At 36.8% G+C, this 13,923-nt stretch overlaps 2 protein-coding genes and 1 pseudogene across 2 annotated transcripts; 2 read left to right on the plus strand and 1 right to left on the minus strand.

Annotated features, from left to right (window-relative positions):
- Positions 1–199: 199 nt before the first annotated feature.
- On the plus strand, positions 200–1,469 carry LOC110418685 (eugenol synthase 1-like; annotated as a pseudogene).
- A 1,505-nt stretch (positions 1,470–2,974) lies between these two features.
- On the minus strand, positions 2,975–5,476 carry LOC110418686 (soluble inorganic pyrophosphatase 6, chloroplastic-like). The gene is made up of 6 exons (XM_021431479.1): positions 5,096–5,476; positions 4,829–4,989; positions 4,122–4,222; positions 3,823–4,004; positions 3,445–3,543; positions 2,975–3,345 (listed from the first exon to the last, which is right to left on the minus strand). Exons 1-6 carry the CDS (start codon positions 5,372–5,374, stop codon positions 3,253–3,255), a joined length of 915 nt encoding a protein of 304 aa, XP_021287154.1. The 5' UTR covers positions 5,375–5,476; the 3' UTR covers positions 2,975–3,252.
- A 1,651-nt stretch (positions 5,477–7,127) lies between these two features.
- On the plus strand, positions 7,128–13,400 carry LOC110418683 (Ankyrin repeat family protein with DHHC zinc finger domain-containing protein). The gene is made up of 13 exons (XM_021431473.2): positions 7,128–7,448; positions 7,552–7,692; positions 7,860–7,972; positions 8,560–8,639; positions 8,997–9,160; positions 10,176–10,314; positions 10,402–10,501; positions 10,942–10,999; positions 11,734–11,811; positions 11,914–12,012; positions 12,483–12,561; positions 12,668–12,816; positions 12,954–13,400. The coding sequence occupies exons 1-13, from the start codon at positions 7,221–7,223 to the stop codon at positions 13,137–13,139; spliced, it is 1,614 nt and encodes a 537-aa protein (XP_021287148.1). The 5' UTR covers positions 7,128–7,220; the 3' UTR covers positions 13,140–13,400.
- Positions 13,401–13,923: the final 523 nt, after the last annotated feature.

The following is a 13,923-nucleotide window of genomic DNA, read 5'->3' on the forward strand; positions in this document are numbered from 1 at the left end:
TTTAATTTATATAATAAATTTCGATCACAACTAAATAATCAATTTCATTAGTTTTTCAATCTTTTGATTTTGACTTTTCATTTTAAATAATTGAAAACCCAAAGTGCAAAGAAACCCTCACTTTCTATAAATGGAGCAATAGAGGGAGCATAGGTCCGAGCAAGAGGGTGTGATGGAAGCAAAAGAGGAGGTAGGAACAATGGAAGCTAGTGCCCAAGCAAGTAAGATTCTCATCTTTGGTGGAACTGGATACATAGGAAAATATACGGTCAAGGCAAGCATCAAGTGTGGACATCAAACTTTCGCTTACACCCGTCCTATCACTCCTCAATCCAATCCAGACGAGATAAACCTGCTCGAGGAGTTTGAATCTATCGGTGTTACCATCATTCAGGTAATTTTATTTAATATATGTGTATGTGCATGCATGCATGTGTTGATATTGATATGAAACAGGGAGAGTTGGACGAACATGATAGGATTGTGGATGCAGTTCGTCGAGTAGATGTGGTTATCTCAGCGTTACCATTCCCCCAGGTTCCTGATCAGGTTAACATAATTGAAGCCATTAAAGTCGCTGGCAGCATAAAGGTGATTAACATTAATTAAATTGTGATAAAATATTTGTGTTCATGTTCATACTAGAACGAAGAAACTGGTGCTGATTTAGTTTTATCTTTGCTATCTGGAGGTTCCTTCCGTCGGAGTTCGGGGTTGAAGAGGACAGAGTGACTACTCTCCCTCCTTTCGAAGCTTGTATAGACAAAAAGTGAAAGATCAGAAGGGCAGTGGAAGCAGCTGGGATCCCTTACACCTATGTATCTGCAAATTGTTTTGCTGCATACTTTGTGAATTATTTGCTTCGTCCACATGAAGAGCATGAGGATGTAGTTGAATCTTTGCAAGCTCTATGGTTTTGAAATCTAACGTTCAGTATTCCTGTTTTTCCCTTCTATCTGTCACGTTCAGCACTGTTGAACTATGAAGAAGATGTGGCGGAGTACACAATCAAAGTAGCAAATGACCCAAGAACATGCAATCGAATAGTAATCTATCAGATGCCCAAAAATATAGTGTCCCAGCTTGAATTGATTGCTTTGTGGGAGAAGAAAACAGGCAGCAGTTTCAAGAGGATTCATGTACATGAGGAAGAACTGGTGAAACTCTCAGAGAGTAAGTTTCAGGACTTTGCTTCCTTGAGCTGGTTGATTCGTTACTTCATTGATACCAATCTGTTACATTAATCAAGAATTTATCAAACTTTTTTTGCAGCCTTACCATTTCCAGATAATATACCAGTGTCCGTCCTTCACTCCTTATTTGTAAAGGGTGATCCTCTCAACTATGAGCTTGGGGAGAATGACCTTGAGGCTTCCAGCCTATATCCTGATCTTGAGTACACCACCATTGATCAACTTCTTGATGTTTTTCTCGTTGATCCCCCGAAACCTGCTTTTGCTGCATTTTGAATGGGACTTTGAATCATCTTCAGTTCCCTATTTCTAGTAATTAACTCCCCATTTTATGAGGCAAGAGTATTCTCCAGCCTATATAAGTCCTCTGTAACATTTTGCCGTGGATGGCTAATTAGTGTTATCAGAAAACGGAGAAAGAAAAAAGATTTTATTTTATCTAGAAAAAGGAAGGTCTACGGTTCTGGAAAAAAATCTTCTGTTCTCAATTGGTATTTCTTTTGAAATTTTTATTATAATTTTACATTACATATCTAACAAAATTTTTATATTAACATCACTTTTACCATTAAATTGTTATTTTTAATTATTAAGTTCAAAGTTTAAGAGTTAAATTGTTGATATCAATAATTGGATTCATGTGGACACTAAGGGACACCATAGACAAACAAGGTCGATGTTGGCACCAAAATACACCATTGAAAAATAAAACATAGTATTCTATCTTACTTTTGACCCTCAAACGTCTTCTAGACAATACAATTCAATTAAATTCAGGGCTTTTATATTCTTATGCCGTCTCTCAAAGCTTTGCAGAATTAAAATAATATAAAATATTTTTTTAAAAAAAATAATATGAAAAATGGAACATCAAGTGACAACAGAATTTTTATTCCATGTCCTGCAAACCAGTAATTGGTCGAGTGTATCTCCACGGTATTGGTTCCATCACCACCTGGCTTGTGCTCATTGGTAATCGTTAGGTGTAGTCAAGATCAGGACAAAATCACCCACACCTTTGGACCCGTTGCCGTAAATCTTAAACCCATCCGATTCTAGTTAAAAATACCGACAAAACCGACACAAGGCCCACAGATTAGTTCCCTGGGTTTCTCACCAAACCAGGGTCTTACTCTTCCTGTATATTAACAGACGACTGCCAGTTTATCAAGTACCCATTTTGATTCCCAGTATTCTTAGGCTTTCCATCTTTGGTTATGGCGCCTACAGCTGCAATGTTGATTCTCTCTCGTCACTGTAAAACAACTTCTCCAGCTCTTCCACCTCCTCCTCCATCGCCACCTCTGGATGTTAAGGCCTCTGCACTAAAGTGGGTTGCGCTGGACAGCCTTCTGACCCGCCGAGGAAGATGTCGTTCTAACAACGGCCAAGAGTCCAAGATGGTGGAGGCTGATCGTTCTTTCTCTGCTGATTCTGCCTTGGAAAAGAGGTTCAAGGAAGCCCTTGAATACAGCTGGTGGTAGAGTTATGTAATCATCTTTGGTTCAGAGTATTAGGTTCATAATTGTCGGGCAGAGGCCTATTGTAAATTCCCCCTTGGCTACTGTCAAGTTACATTAATCAATTTTATGTACAATACAAACTGCAGTTCAGTTAAAAGTATGTCAAATTACCATACAAACTGTAATCGGATTACAAAGTGGTTCTCAGCTGCAGGTTTTGTTATAAAGTTACACTGATCGATCAATTAAACAGTTTTCGTCATTTCCTGTTCGAGTGAGATTTGGCAGCAAAATTCGGTTCCTTTAAGATCTCAAATATTCTCAACACAAACAGAAAGAGAGCTTTTCTTTATTATTATTTTTATATTTTTAGGAAAGTCAATCCTACAGAAGTCTTTTCCTGTTTATCACATCAGAAGAAATCAAATTCTGTCCCAATCAAAACAGTTTTCTAATTTACCCAAACAATAAGCAGACTACTCATTGGCATCAACTTCTATGATTACCAAGCCTTGCTTGCAAGGGGATGGGGGAAGTAAAACTCAGATAAATATTTGAAATTGCAAGCATCGCCGCTCTAATGCTCCTGGTCGAGTTTATACAAGTGAAAGCCCTCCAGCAGGAATCGATCTTTGGACAAGTTTAGCCCAAGACTCGTTAGTTTCTGTAATGACCTTAAGAGCATAATCCTGTTTCAACATACAGGTAGAACATATGAGACCAGAAGCAGGACGAATCACAGAGGTATTTTGGGAGTAGGAAAAAGGGTACACAAAATCAGTACTTACCTTGTTTGCAGCCCTGTTGCCAAGACCAAACTTGTTTGCTGGTTTTCCATCAGGGATCTTGTAGTCTCTAAACCAATCCCTGATTGCAGTGAGAGTCCCCTGAAAATATCACCAGATGGATGCTCAAAAGTTTTGCGATTGTAACTCGTAAGTGAGATGACCATGCACAAGACTAGTTAAAATGATTCAATTTCCTAACATGTAATACTGACATCTTTACTGTTGGTAGTCATAGTAAAATAAGTTAGTAATATCAACAACCCAACTTAAAATTGCAGTATAAGTCAGTTCCTAGTTTCACTATTCTTGCTGATGACATTATCAATATATTGATGAAATAAATGATTACAAAACCCTGCAGAGGATAAAGAGAAATACCGGGAAATGCTTCTCAACATCATCAACATCATTAACAAGAGAAGCTCTTGGATCATCCAATGAAATGGCAACTATTTTCCAGTCAAGTTCCCCTTCATCAATCATGGCTAAAGCAGCCAGTGGCTTAACCTTTAGAATTTCACCAATCTTTCTCTGGCTTTCACCAATCTCAACAACATCAACTAAGAAGTGAAAAGAAACACAAACGTAAAAATTCAGGATGCTGCTTTTCACAACAAAAAGAAGAAGAAAAGGTTTGCAAGAAATATCAAATACCGAAAACAAGTATTGGGAATTACCAGGGTCGTTATCACCAAATGCTGCTTCAACTTCATTGTTTGCAAGAGATGGGTCTTCCCATGTTTGTGGAAGCAATCCATAATTCCAGTTTATGTTATAACTGATGGACAATGAACCGATTATTCAGAAATGAAACCTCTGAGAGACACACTCGACAATGAAAACTCACAACAGGAAGAAGCTGAAACAAAGTGGATTCTAATAACAAAAATCCTATAAAAAATGTGTTCTGATTATCGGTAAAATCATACTATTTACTAAGTAGAGGCCACGCTGCATTTACAGTCTGAGTCATCCCCTGATGACCATTAGATAGTGCATCACCTGAAGAAGTACAGTGTGATGTACCTTAATACAACTGTGATCTTTAATCTCCTAAAAATCAGTTGCTCTTATTAGAAGCTACTCAACCACTCTGCTTTTAGCAGACAAGTTTCTCTGGCTATTACATGTATACTTGAAGAAAATGACTAACTTATTCACTTACAATGAGCAAAGAACTTGGGTCATTTCTAAATCAAGACAAGTATCTCTGGGTATTATATGACATTGCCGAGGAAAATCCTGGTGAAATGTAAAATCTAATTGTAAAAGTATTAGAAAAATGGAGAAAAATTTGACAATCCTAGCACAAATCCTAGCTGAAGATAACCCAAGCATTGAATTGAGCAATAAGCTATGCACAATCAGAATCAGCAGATCTTACGGGTAATATCGAAGCTTGCCCTTCTTTGTATCCTGCTTAATGGGAGTGTATAGCTCATCAGTAGCAACCTCCATTTTCGCACTTGATTCTTTGGGTATCTCAACAATAAAGTTAAAAACACCATCTCCCATGTGCAACGGTACATCATGCCAAGGAGAAATCTAAGCAAACACAAATCTCAATTACCATCAAAATAATGTTACTACTACTACAACTTAAAATTAAATTTCAAAGATTTTGACAAGAACAAAACGGAGGTGAAAATACCTTTGTGCCCGAAGTATCTTCGAAGAAGACTCTGTAGTCGAGGGTTTCGGGTTGGCCTTCCTGTTTGATCTGAACCAGAGGGTAAAAAAGGGCATTGCAAGAAAACAATCTCTTGGACAATCGTCTACCGTTGTTGAAGCTGAGAGCGTTGCAGCCACGTTTCAAAGCGAACGGCGTTTTGAGGAGCAAGCAGGAAGAGGCGGCGGTGAAGGTGGAGTTGCTGGCGACGGCTATGACTCTGGCTGCTGCTGCCGCTGCTGCTGTCATGGCTTGTGACATTTGTGGTGGGACTCTCTCTCTCAATCAAGTGAGGGAGTACTTGGAGTATGGTGGTTTTCTGAAGCAAGTGGTTTGCATTGATTGGCTTACCTTTTGAGTGCTCTCGTATATTCTTTTTCCTTTTTCTGATTTTTTTTATTTTAATTTGTCCTCCTCACCCGACGAGAAAAGAAATGTCTTTTAGAAAATTAAAAATAATTATATTTAATATCCTATCAATATACATATAATATTTATATATTATCATTTAATTATAAAATCTCACCTCATAAATATGTAATAATAAAAATTTTCAAAATAAATATTTATTTTTTAAAATTTTTTATTTTTTATTTTTTTCATTAACAAGATAATAATATTTGATTAATTGATAACACATAAGTATTATATACACCGAGAATTGGTGGCTAAAAATTCATATACCATATTTCGTTCTCTGATAATTCATACTATTTTTTTAAATAGTAGTTCATACTGTTACTTAGTAAATTAATGTTTATATATTCCAAAAAGAATTTTATTGTGCCAGTTTGTTAATTTTTATTAATAATATCAGATAATAATGCATACGTTACTATTTCATACACACATAAATACTTGTTTTTAAACTTTTAAAATTTTGAATTTATTTATTAATTATATGATAATATTTAGTTCACTTAAAATCTATACAATAAAAATGAATCAAGCATAACCTTATGCAAATCTGGTTAATGCTTGTGCAATCTAAATACTATCATTTGCAATTTTCAAAAATTATTGGAATTACTGATTCTGGTAGATATGAAGTTCTGCTTCTGAAATGGATAGAAAGAAATTTCTCGTAGTCTATTCTTCCTCTTAATATTATAGTGGTTGTATTGTTCATTCTTAGCCCAAGTTGTTCTTGTTCTGACACAGGCATGGAGTAAATACACAGAGAGTTCACACATGGGACAAAGGAGCAAGACCCGTTTGTTGTTTTATTGCAATCTTTGTAATTGGCTCATGTTGCTTATTGTTATGATTCTTTGAACAGGTGACTGGAAGTATGCTACAGGAACAGAACGTTACATCTCCAGTTAATAAATGTATGTTCCTTCCACTTTTACTGCTTCGTTTGGTTTCCTTGATACCTCACAGTTCATTCCCACAAGTTTAATGTCTTCAGCGAGGCTGTCTATGCTTTCTTACCAGACTGAACACCTGAAAAACCCTGCATTCTTCAACTCCTACTCGTCTTGCTTTCAAGATATCTGTCAGGGGCCAAGCATGGTTGTCATCTCATCATCATCATTTATCACTTCCGAGATTCCCATCATTCGCAGATTCTTGTTCAATTAGATTGTGGGATGTTTTCTTGAATGTTTTATCATCCAAAAAAATCAAGGAACTAGCAGCCGCTGGCATCCAAATCCTCCTTTTGTGATCATGTTCATGGGCTGTGTCACAAGGTCCCTTTTCAATGGAAACTACCCCAGCTGCTATCAGGACCAGGTGCCCCTGAAATGATATTGCCTGTAATTTTCTAGGCACCCGTGGTCAGAGACACGGGTGAGATTGGATTGGCCCCGTACATGAAGGATGGAAATGTATTCACCACCTGACACCGCCATAATAATTTTAAATAAGCAAGGGAGAACCCTATTGGGCAATGACCGAATTACCCAACATAAAATCTGTAAAGGTTTGCTTTTTCCATTTTGAGTAAAAGGTCAAAAAGGGAAAAAGAAAAAGAGGAAGCAGGAACAGGTCATCATCGTCAAAGAGCAACCGCAAATTCTTGCTGGAGGAATAAACCCTAAACCCCTAAAATCCTCCCTGAATATATTTTTTGGAATTAAAATCCGTTCAGATTTCTTTGTACATGGCTTCTTCGGAGATTGAGGTGGTGTCATCAGAATCAGAACCGAAAACCCAACAAGTTGCTGTAATCGATGTTTTCTCGGCCTCTGCTTATGGAGATTTTGATAAACTGAGGAAATTCGTGGAAGAAGATGGTGCCTCTCTTACTACACCTGACGGTAACGGATACTACGCCCTTCAGTGGGCTGCTCTCAACAACTTCCCAGATATTGCTCAGTACATTACCGAGGTAAATTCGAAAAATTTTATATTTTTTATAGCTTAGTGGTGGATTTTTGTTGAGATTTAAATAAATTTGGGCCTTTTTTTTGTTTTGTTTAATATGATTGAAGCATGGTGGAAATGTGAATGCAATTGACAACAACAAGCAGACTGCTTTGCACTGGGCTGCAGTTAGGGGTTCCATTGCAGTGGCAGATGTGCTCTTGCAGAATGGAGCTCGAGTCGAAGCCACTGACATCAATGGTTATCGGGTAATGCAAGCCACTAACAGAATGGAGCTCGATTTGCTCTTGTATTATCTGCTGAATCTAACTCTTTACGGGACTCTAAAAGCTTCAATTTTTTGTTTTTTTTTGCTGACTTATGTAATGCAAGTTAGGGGCTTGACGCAGTTATCAATCTATTTTGTCTCCTGCAGGCGGTTCATGTTGCCGCTCAGTATGGGCAAACGGCTTTCTTAAATCACATTGTTGCCAAATATCACGCTGATTATGATGCACCTGATAATGATGGAAGGTGCCCACTTCATTGGTATGTTTTTATGAAATAGCTTAGATGCAACCATCATAATATAGGCTTAGAGATTGATTTCACGTAAATCTAATATAAGCAATTAATTATATTTTGGAGGGCCTAAAATACTTAGTACTATTCTTTCCATATAGATTCGTAGTATGTTTTTCTTTATGGCTCTAGTTTGTTTTGTATGAATGGCAAATTATGCTAGTTGGTTTGTTTATGAGCTCAAATTTGCATTTAAAAGAAGTTTTTCCCTTAGCCTACAAGCTAGTACTAAGAGGGGATAGCAGTTTGGTGCAATTTTAGAAGTGGTCTGACTTTGGTTGTTGTAGCATATTGGAGAAAATAAAACCTTTTAAATGTGATTTTTCATATATGATTGCAATCGTTGATGTTACTCACATACCCAAGCAGGATCCATCCTGCAATCTCAGACTTAACCCTTTTTACCCCAGGGAAAAGAGATACTTTTTGGTTTGAACATTACTGGTTTTTGATATTTAGTAGCTTAATTCAGTTTCTTGTGCAGTAGCCTTTTTCTGTGAAAAGTAATAAATGCTTGTTAATGACAAATTTTATTCTTGTGATGTGTTAAACAGGGCTGCGTATAAGGGATTTGCAGATACAATTAGATTGCTTCTATTTAGAGATGCATCACAAGGGAGACAAGACAAAGAAGGTACTATCCAATAATCAATATGCACTATCTAATATGCAAGCTTTTAACCTTGTAAAAGGTACTGGTGTATGTGCTCATGACCTTCAGGGCTATATGCACTCTATACCCGTGTGTTCAGGAAAACATTTGTGATTAATATTGCAATGGTGGCAACCTGAGTTTTCCAGTTGTGTTATTAATGCATGAGAGTTTCTTTATGATTTAAATTTGTAAACAGTGGTCAGAAACTTGTATTTTTCATTCTGAACTCTGTGATTGTTATAATATTTGTTTAGTGAGCCAGGCTACACCTTACTCAGTAACCGCTTTAATCTTACTACTAAAATTTTTATGATGTTGTATATCCAATGCTGCCAGGTTGCACTCCATTGCACTGGGCTGCAATAAGAGGAAATGCAGAAGCATGCACTGTACTCGTGCATGCAGGCACAAAGCAGGAATTAGTGGTGAAAGATAAAGCTGGATTTACCCCTGTTCAGCTTGCATATGATAAAGGTCATCGGCAAATCGCCCTTTTCCTTGTACGTGACTTTGTGTAGTTGTTGCCTTGTTTGCATACTTTCATTGAAACAAACATTTAAGCCAGGAAATTTGAATATGGTGTCTATGAGGAAATGACTTTTGGGATTCTCCTAATAGGACTGTGCCTGGAAGATGTTCTGATAGGGGGCCTTATCTCTAGTGAGGGTAATGCTGGGTATTTCTGGCTCTATGTGGTCAGTCACCTTATTGTTAAGTATGCTGGCTGCTGGAGTGCCTCATACATTTTTTTTAAACCTTACCGAACTTCATTTTATTCTTCCTTCATATCCCCTTTCTCCAAAAAAAGATGATCTTGCATTTCTCATCTGTGTATGTTTCTCAAAAAGTGAGTAGGCAGAAACTATTCTGAGCCAACCATGTGGAATTTGGAAGTGTCCATTATCAAATTACTTCATTACTCTTTTGAAACATTAAAACGAAAAAGTTTATATCGAGTATGTGGTGTACTCCCTCTCTCTGGTTGGGAGGGATTATAAGCCTAAATTAAATGCGTCAGGCTAGGCTTTGCATAGATTATATATAGCTTCAAAATTTATTCACTTGCTTTCCAAAACACGATGCCACAACAAATTAGTTTATGATGTTTGGGACCCAATTGAACAATTATATTTGGTATTGCCTTTCTGGGGTGTGTTTGTGTCAGTACAGTGGGGCTTGATTCTTTGATGGATGGGAGAATAGCACATCTGCAATAGATAATTATTGCCTTGTAAAACACTATGACACCACAGAAGGTGTGAATATTTTCATATAACAATGGTATTATTAGTCTTGCAATTTATTTTTTGTCATTCTTTGAGTTGCATTATTGGTTTAGTTTAATGTCCAGTTAGAAATGTGTTCACGGAGATGGTTTACACAGTTGGTATCTGTATCAAATTCTCAGACTATTCCCACCTGGATATCCCTTATTGTTACTTTCTCTTAATTTTTGCTATATCTTGGAGATTTTGCAGCCATTTTATTTTATTGGTTTCTTTTGATTTTGTTCAGTCTAACGCAGCTAGAGCCAATAGCAATCGATTGGTGGACAAGTTCTGCAGTGGGAAGATGGGGGATGTTGGTTATGCTCCTATCTTATTTTGCGTTATAATTGTTCTAATTATCCTCTTCATCAACTCAGTTCTTACTGGTGAGTAAGCTATGATGTTAAAATTTCAGTCATGAACATGTTTGTTTTTGTCATTAATTATGACTGACTTCTTTAAGATGCATGTAGCTCCAAGTCTTTCTAAGGTAACTGCCATTGTTGGACTTTGGGGATGGATTGATGTTTCCCTAGCTATTGGTTCATTGATAATGTTCTACAGGTGTAGTAGGTAATTCTTTGTCCTCTGATTTTGATATTCATTGAATTGATTTCACATATTTGTTTTATTTCGTGGTGTTTTATATTCTTAGGCCATTAGATATAATTGTTTAGAGCTTCATGCATGAAATGCTATCAAATAGAATACCTTGGCTAGTCTAGTCTTATGAGTTATCTTTCCCATTCAATCACATATGCTTGTATTACTGAATAGAAGTTTCAATGTGGCTTTGCTTGGTACCTTGCATTTTTAATATCTGAACCAAAAATTGAAACATTTTGACAAGATTGGAAATGTATAATTAAACTACTCACTGAACATTTTATTGCATTCATGTTTTCTGAACTATAAATGAAGCAATTATCTGAATTTAAACAATTTTTCAGTCTTGGTTAAATTTTTTTATTTTTTATTTTGTTTTCTTGATTGGCTTTTTCAATTCTCTACAGTAAAGATCCAGGTTATATTAAAAAACATGGAGGATTGGATGGCTATGAAGATACAGAGGTACAAGCATTTCTGTTTAATAACTGTAACCTTTTACAGTGGCTGGAATGGATTAAAACTATGTGAATTCTGTGGAGACTGCAAAATTTATATAAGGGAAGACACAAATAGCAGTAGTTCGAGTGAGCTGGGTCATGGTTGTAGGAAGGCTGAGTATAGCATGTAGTATCATTATGTAAAAAGTTTTATAGCTAACAGAACCCATATGCATAATGTCACATGCGTAAGTTTTATAATTGTATGTGTTTCTCACGTGAAGGGTGAATTTGAGGCTTATATTGTATACGTGTCTGAAATGGACATTCAATTTTGGTGTCTTCTGAATCACCAGTACCACAGTTGGGAGGGGAAAATAGGAAGTGGAAGTTCTCTAGCTTAGCTTTGTGCAATAAATGAAGAGTTTGAGGGCAAGCTGTATAAAAATTCTAGCTTGGAGATGCAGAATTTTTGTGTGGAGCATGAGTTTGCTGAAAGGGGGCAGGCTCCTAAGGAGACTCTAGAGTTTGTTTGGTTAGTCTGGTATGACCCTTGAGGGGGACCTAAGAGGATTGCATGCTTATTATTTGTTGGAAGTTTTTCTAGCTTGATCAATTGGCCAATTAGGATTTTAAGCTTGTTTTCAAAATTCATTCAAAAGGAAAAGAAAGAAATTAATAAAAAAGGATTTTAAGCTCTTCAGTTTTGCTATATTTTTGCATGAACTGAACCAGTAGTATATTATTCACAACTGGCAGGATCCCTTGCTGAGTATTGATATGAACAATTCATCAGTATGGACAGGAAATTGGTCTCAGCTTTGCCCTACCTGCAAGGTTACCTGATGAACCTTTCCTTGTAACTATGTATGCATATCTATATATATATATTCCTCAGCTTGCAAAGCCATTTTGACCATGTTTTCTCTATGTTGTCAGATAATAAGACCCATTCGTTCTAAGCACTGTCCTGTCTGTAAGCGTTGTATTGAACAATTCGACCACCATTGCCCATGGATATCGAACTGTGTTGGGAAGGTAAGAAATTTATTGGAAGATAACCACATTATCAATGTCCTCTGGAGTAGGATATTTATTTGAGATTAAGTTATTGTGGATGCAAATGCTATCATCTTATTGATGTATATATGTTCAAAACTCATCTAGGACTAGGATGGTAAATCACACATTATTTTCATGCCTGGGGTGTAAGAATTTTATGCCTTTTTGTTGACTCTTGTATAGTTGGTGGTTATTTTTATTGAATTGGAGGACTAATATGGAGTTCTAAGGCCAATACTGTCATCAGTTGCACAGCCTTCACATTAGTGGCAACCTCCATTCCCATTTTTAGCTTCTTTGTTTAGTTTTGTCCCCTTTCTTTCATTTAATCTCCTACTGAATAATTTAAACAAGATGCTATAGGTGACTGGTACTGCAATCTGACCATTATTCATATTTTCTTCGTTTCTTTTCCTCATCTGCTTTACTTATTGTGCACTTTGCAGAAAAATAAACGTGACTTCTTTGTTTTCGTTTGCATGGGAACCTTGACTTCATTCCTTGCTGCATCTATTGCAGTTCAAAGTAAGTGGATTTCAGACAAATAAGCCTCTCCTCTTCGTCACCTTTTCTGATCAAGATCAAATTAGTTTATATTTGACTTTGTTAATGTCTTCGTTTGTCTCATCAGGGATCTGGACAGCAATACCAGCACTGCCTGCCGATGAAACATGGATTCATCATGTGATTATTCATCATCCTGGTATTGTTGCATTTCTCATTTTGGATGCTATTGTTTTGATTGCTGCTACAACTTTGACCACAGTACAGGCATCCCAGGTAAATGAAGAGTTCATTTACCTACTTTTTAACTGTGTTGCCCACCAACTACGTGAAGATTTTTAAGTCCATTTAAAGGATAGCGAATTTAATGAATATGTTGTTAAACTTTTGGGTATCTTTATTTTCTAATGTAGATAGCTCGAAACATCACCACGAATGAATTATCAAATGCCATTCGCTACGGGTATCTTCGTGGCCCTGATGGACGGTTCAGGAACCCATATAATCATGGATGCCAAAAGAACTGTACCGATTTCCTCATTCGTGGCTACACAGATGACGAGGTTGCTTGGCCTCCGTTACAGAGAGTTGCCAGTTAGAAATACAGTCTTTGAGCTTCTGCCAGATTCCTTCTTGTAGATACATACACCATGCTTCATTATTCACAGTCTCACTCCTGTTAATATTATGAATGCTTTGCACATTATGACTGTTCTTCATACACATTTATATACAATTCCATGTGAACAGAAGGGTTAGTTTGAATTCCATTCGGCCATGTCAGATTCTCCATGTTTTTCGGGCTGATGTGCGGGCTTTTGTAGGGCACATAAATTAAGACAAAAAAAATCACACTATCCATATATATATCCAATAAATTCTGAATTCGGTTGGAAAAAGAACCACTTGTTCTTGTTTTTTATCCTACGTCTTTGTAAATATTTGGAATTAATTCAGCTTGTGACAATAATCTTGTGTTCTCTTTAATACTTTTGGCAAGTATTATTCAATTAATTTTTAATTTTTTTATTCTTACCCCTTTTTACTATAAATTTAATACATGCATGAAAAATAGATAAATAACAAATTAAAAGATAAAATAATTGGTAACGAAATACCTCAGTTGTTCTTAGATTTGCCCCAACAAAAGCTGATGCCAGTTGGCCTTGGCTGGAGCCAGCCCATAACTTAAAAACAAATAAACCTGGATAGCGGAGCAGTCGTCCGTCTGGGCGTTTAAGGTGGCGGCACACTTTTTCACGGTCTTTCCTTTACCCTTTCCTTCTCTTCCCTCTTCTTTCTGCGGCCTTTATCCTCTCTTTCTGAAAACCCCTTGCCGATTCCGCCGTCACTTCCCGCCGAACAACCAATCATCGTCTTCGT

This window comes from Theobroma umbraticum, unplaced genomic scaffold, assembly GCF_002168275.2.
Source record: "Theobroma umbraticum cultivar Fairchild unplaced genomic scaffold, ASM216827v3 scaffold_50.0, whole genome shotgun sequence".
Lineage (NCBI taxonomy): Eukaryota > Viridiplantae > Streptophyta > Magnoliopsida > Malvales > Malvaceae > Theobroma > Theobroma umbraticum.

Excerpts from the sequence above, each read along its gene's own strand:
- LOC110418686 (XM_021431479.1), bottom strand. The coding sequence starts at position 5,374 with ATGTCACAAGCCATGACAGCAGCAGCGGCAGCAGCAGCCAGAGTCATA. Across the intron at positions 4,990-5,095 it reads AAGATACTTCGGGCACAAAG|ATTTCTCCTTGGCATGATGT; the intron begins GTATTTTCACCT and ends GTGTTTGCTTAG. Across the intron at positions 3,346-3,444 it reads GCAACAGGGCTGCAAACAAG|GATTATGCTCTTAAGGTCAT; the intron begins GTAAGTACTGAT and ends ATGTTGAAACAG.
- LOC110418683 (XM_021431473.2), top strand. The coding sequence starts at position 7,221 with ATGGCTTCTTCGGAGATTGAGGTGGTGTCATCAGAATCAGAACCGAAA. Across the intron at positions 7,693-7,859 it reads CTGACATCAATGGTTATCGG|GCGGTTCATGTTGCCGCTCA; the intron begins GTAATGCAAGCC and ends TGTCTCCTGCAG. Across the intron at positions 11,000-11,733 it reads ATGGCTATGAAGATACAGAG|GATCCCTTGCTGAGTATTGA; the intron begins GTACAAGCATTT and ends CACAACTGGCAG.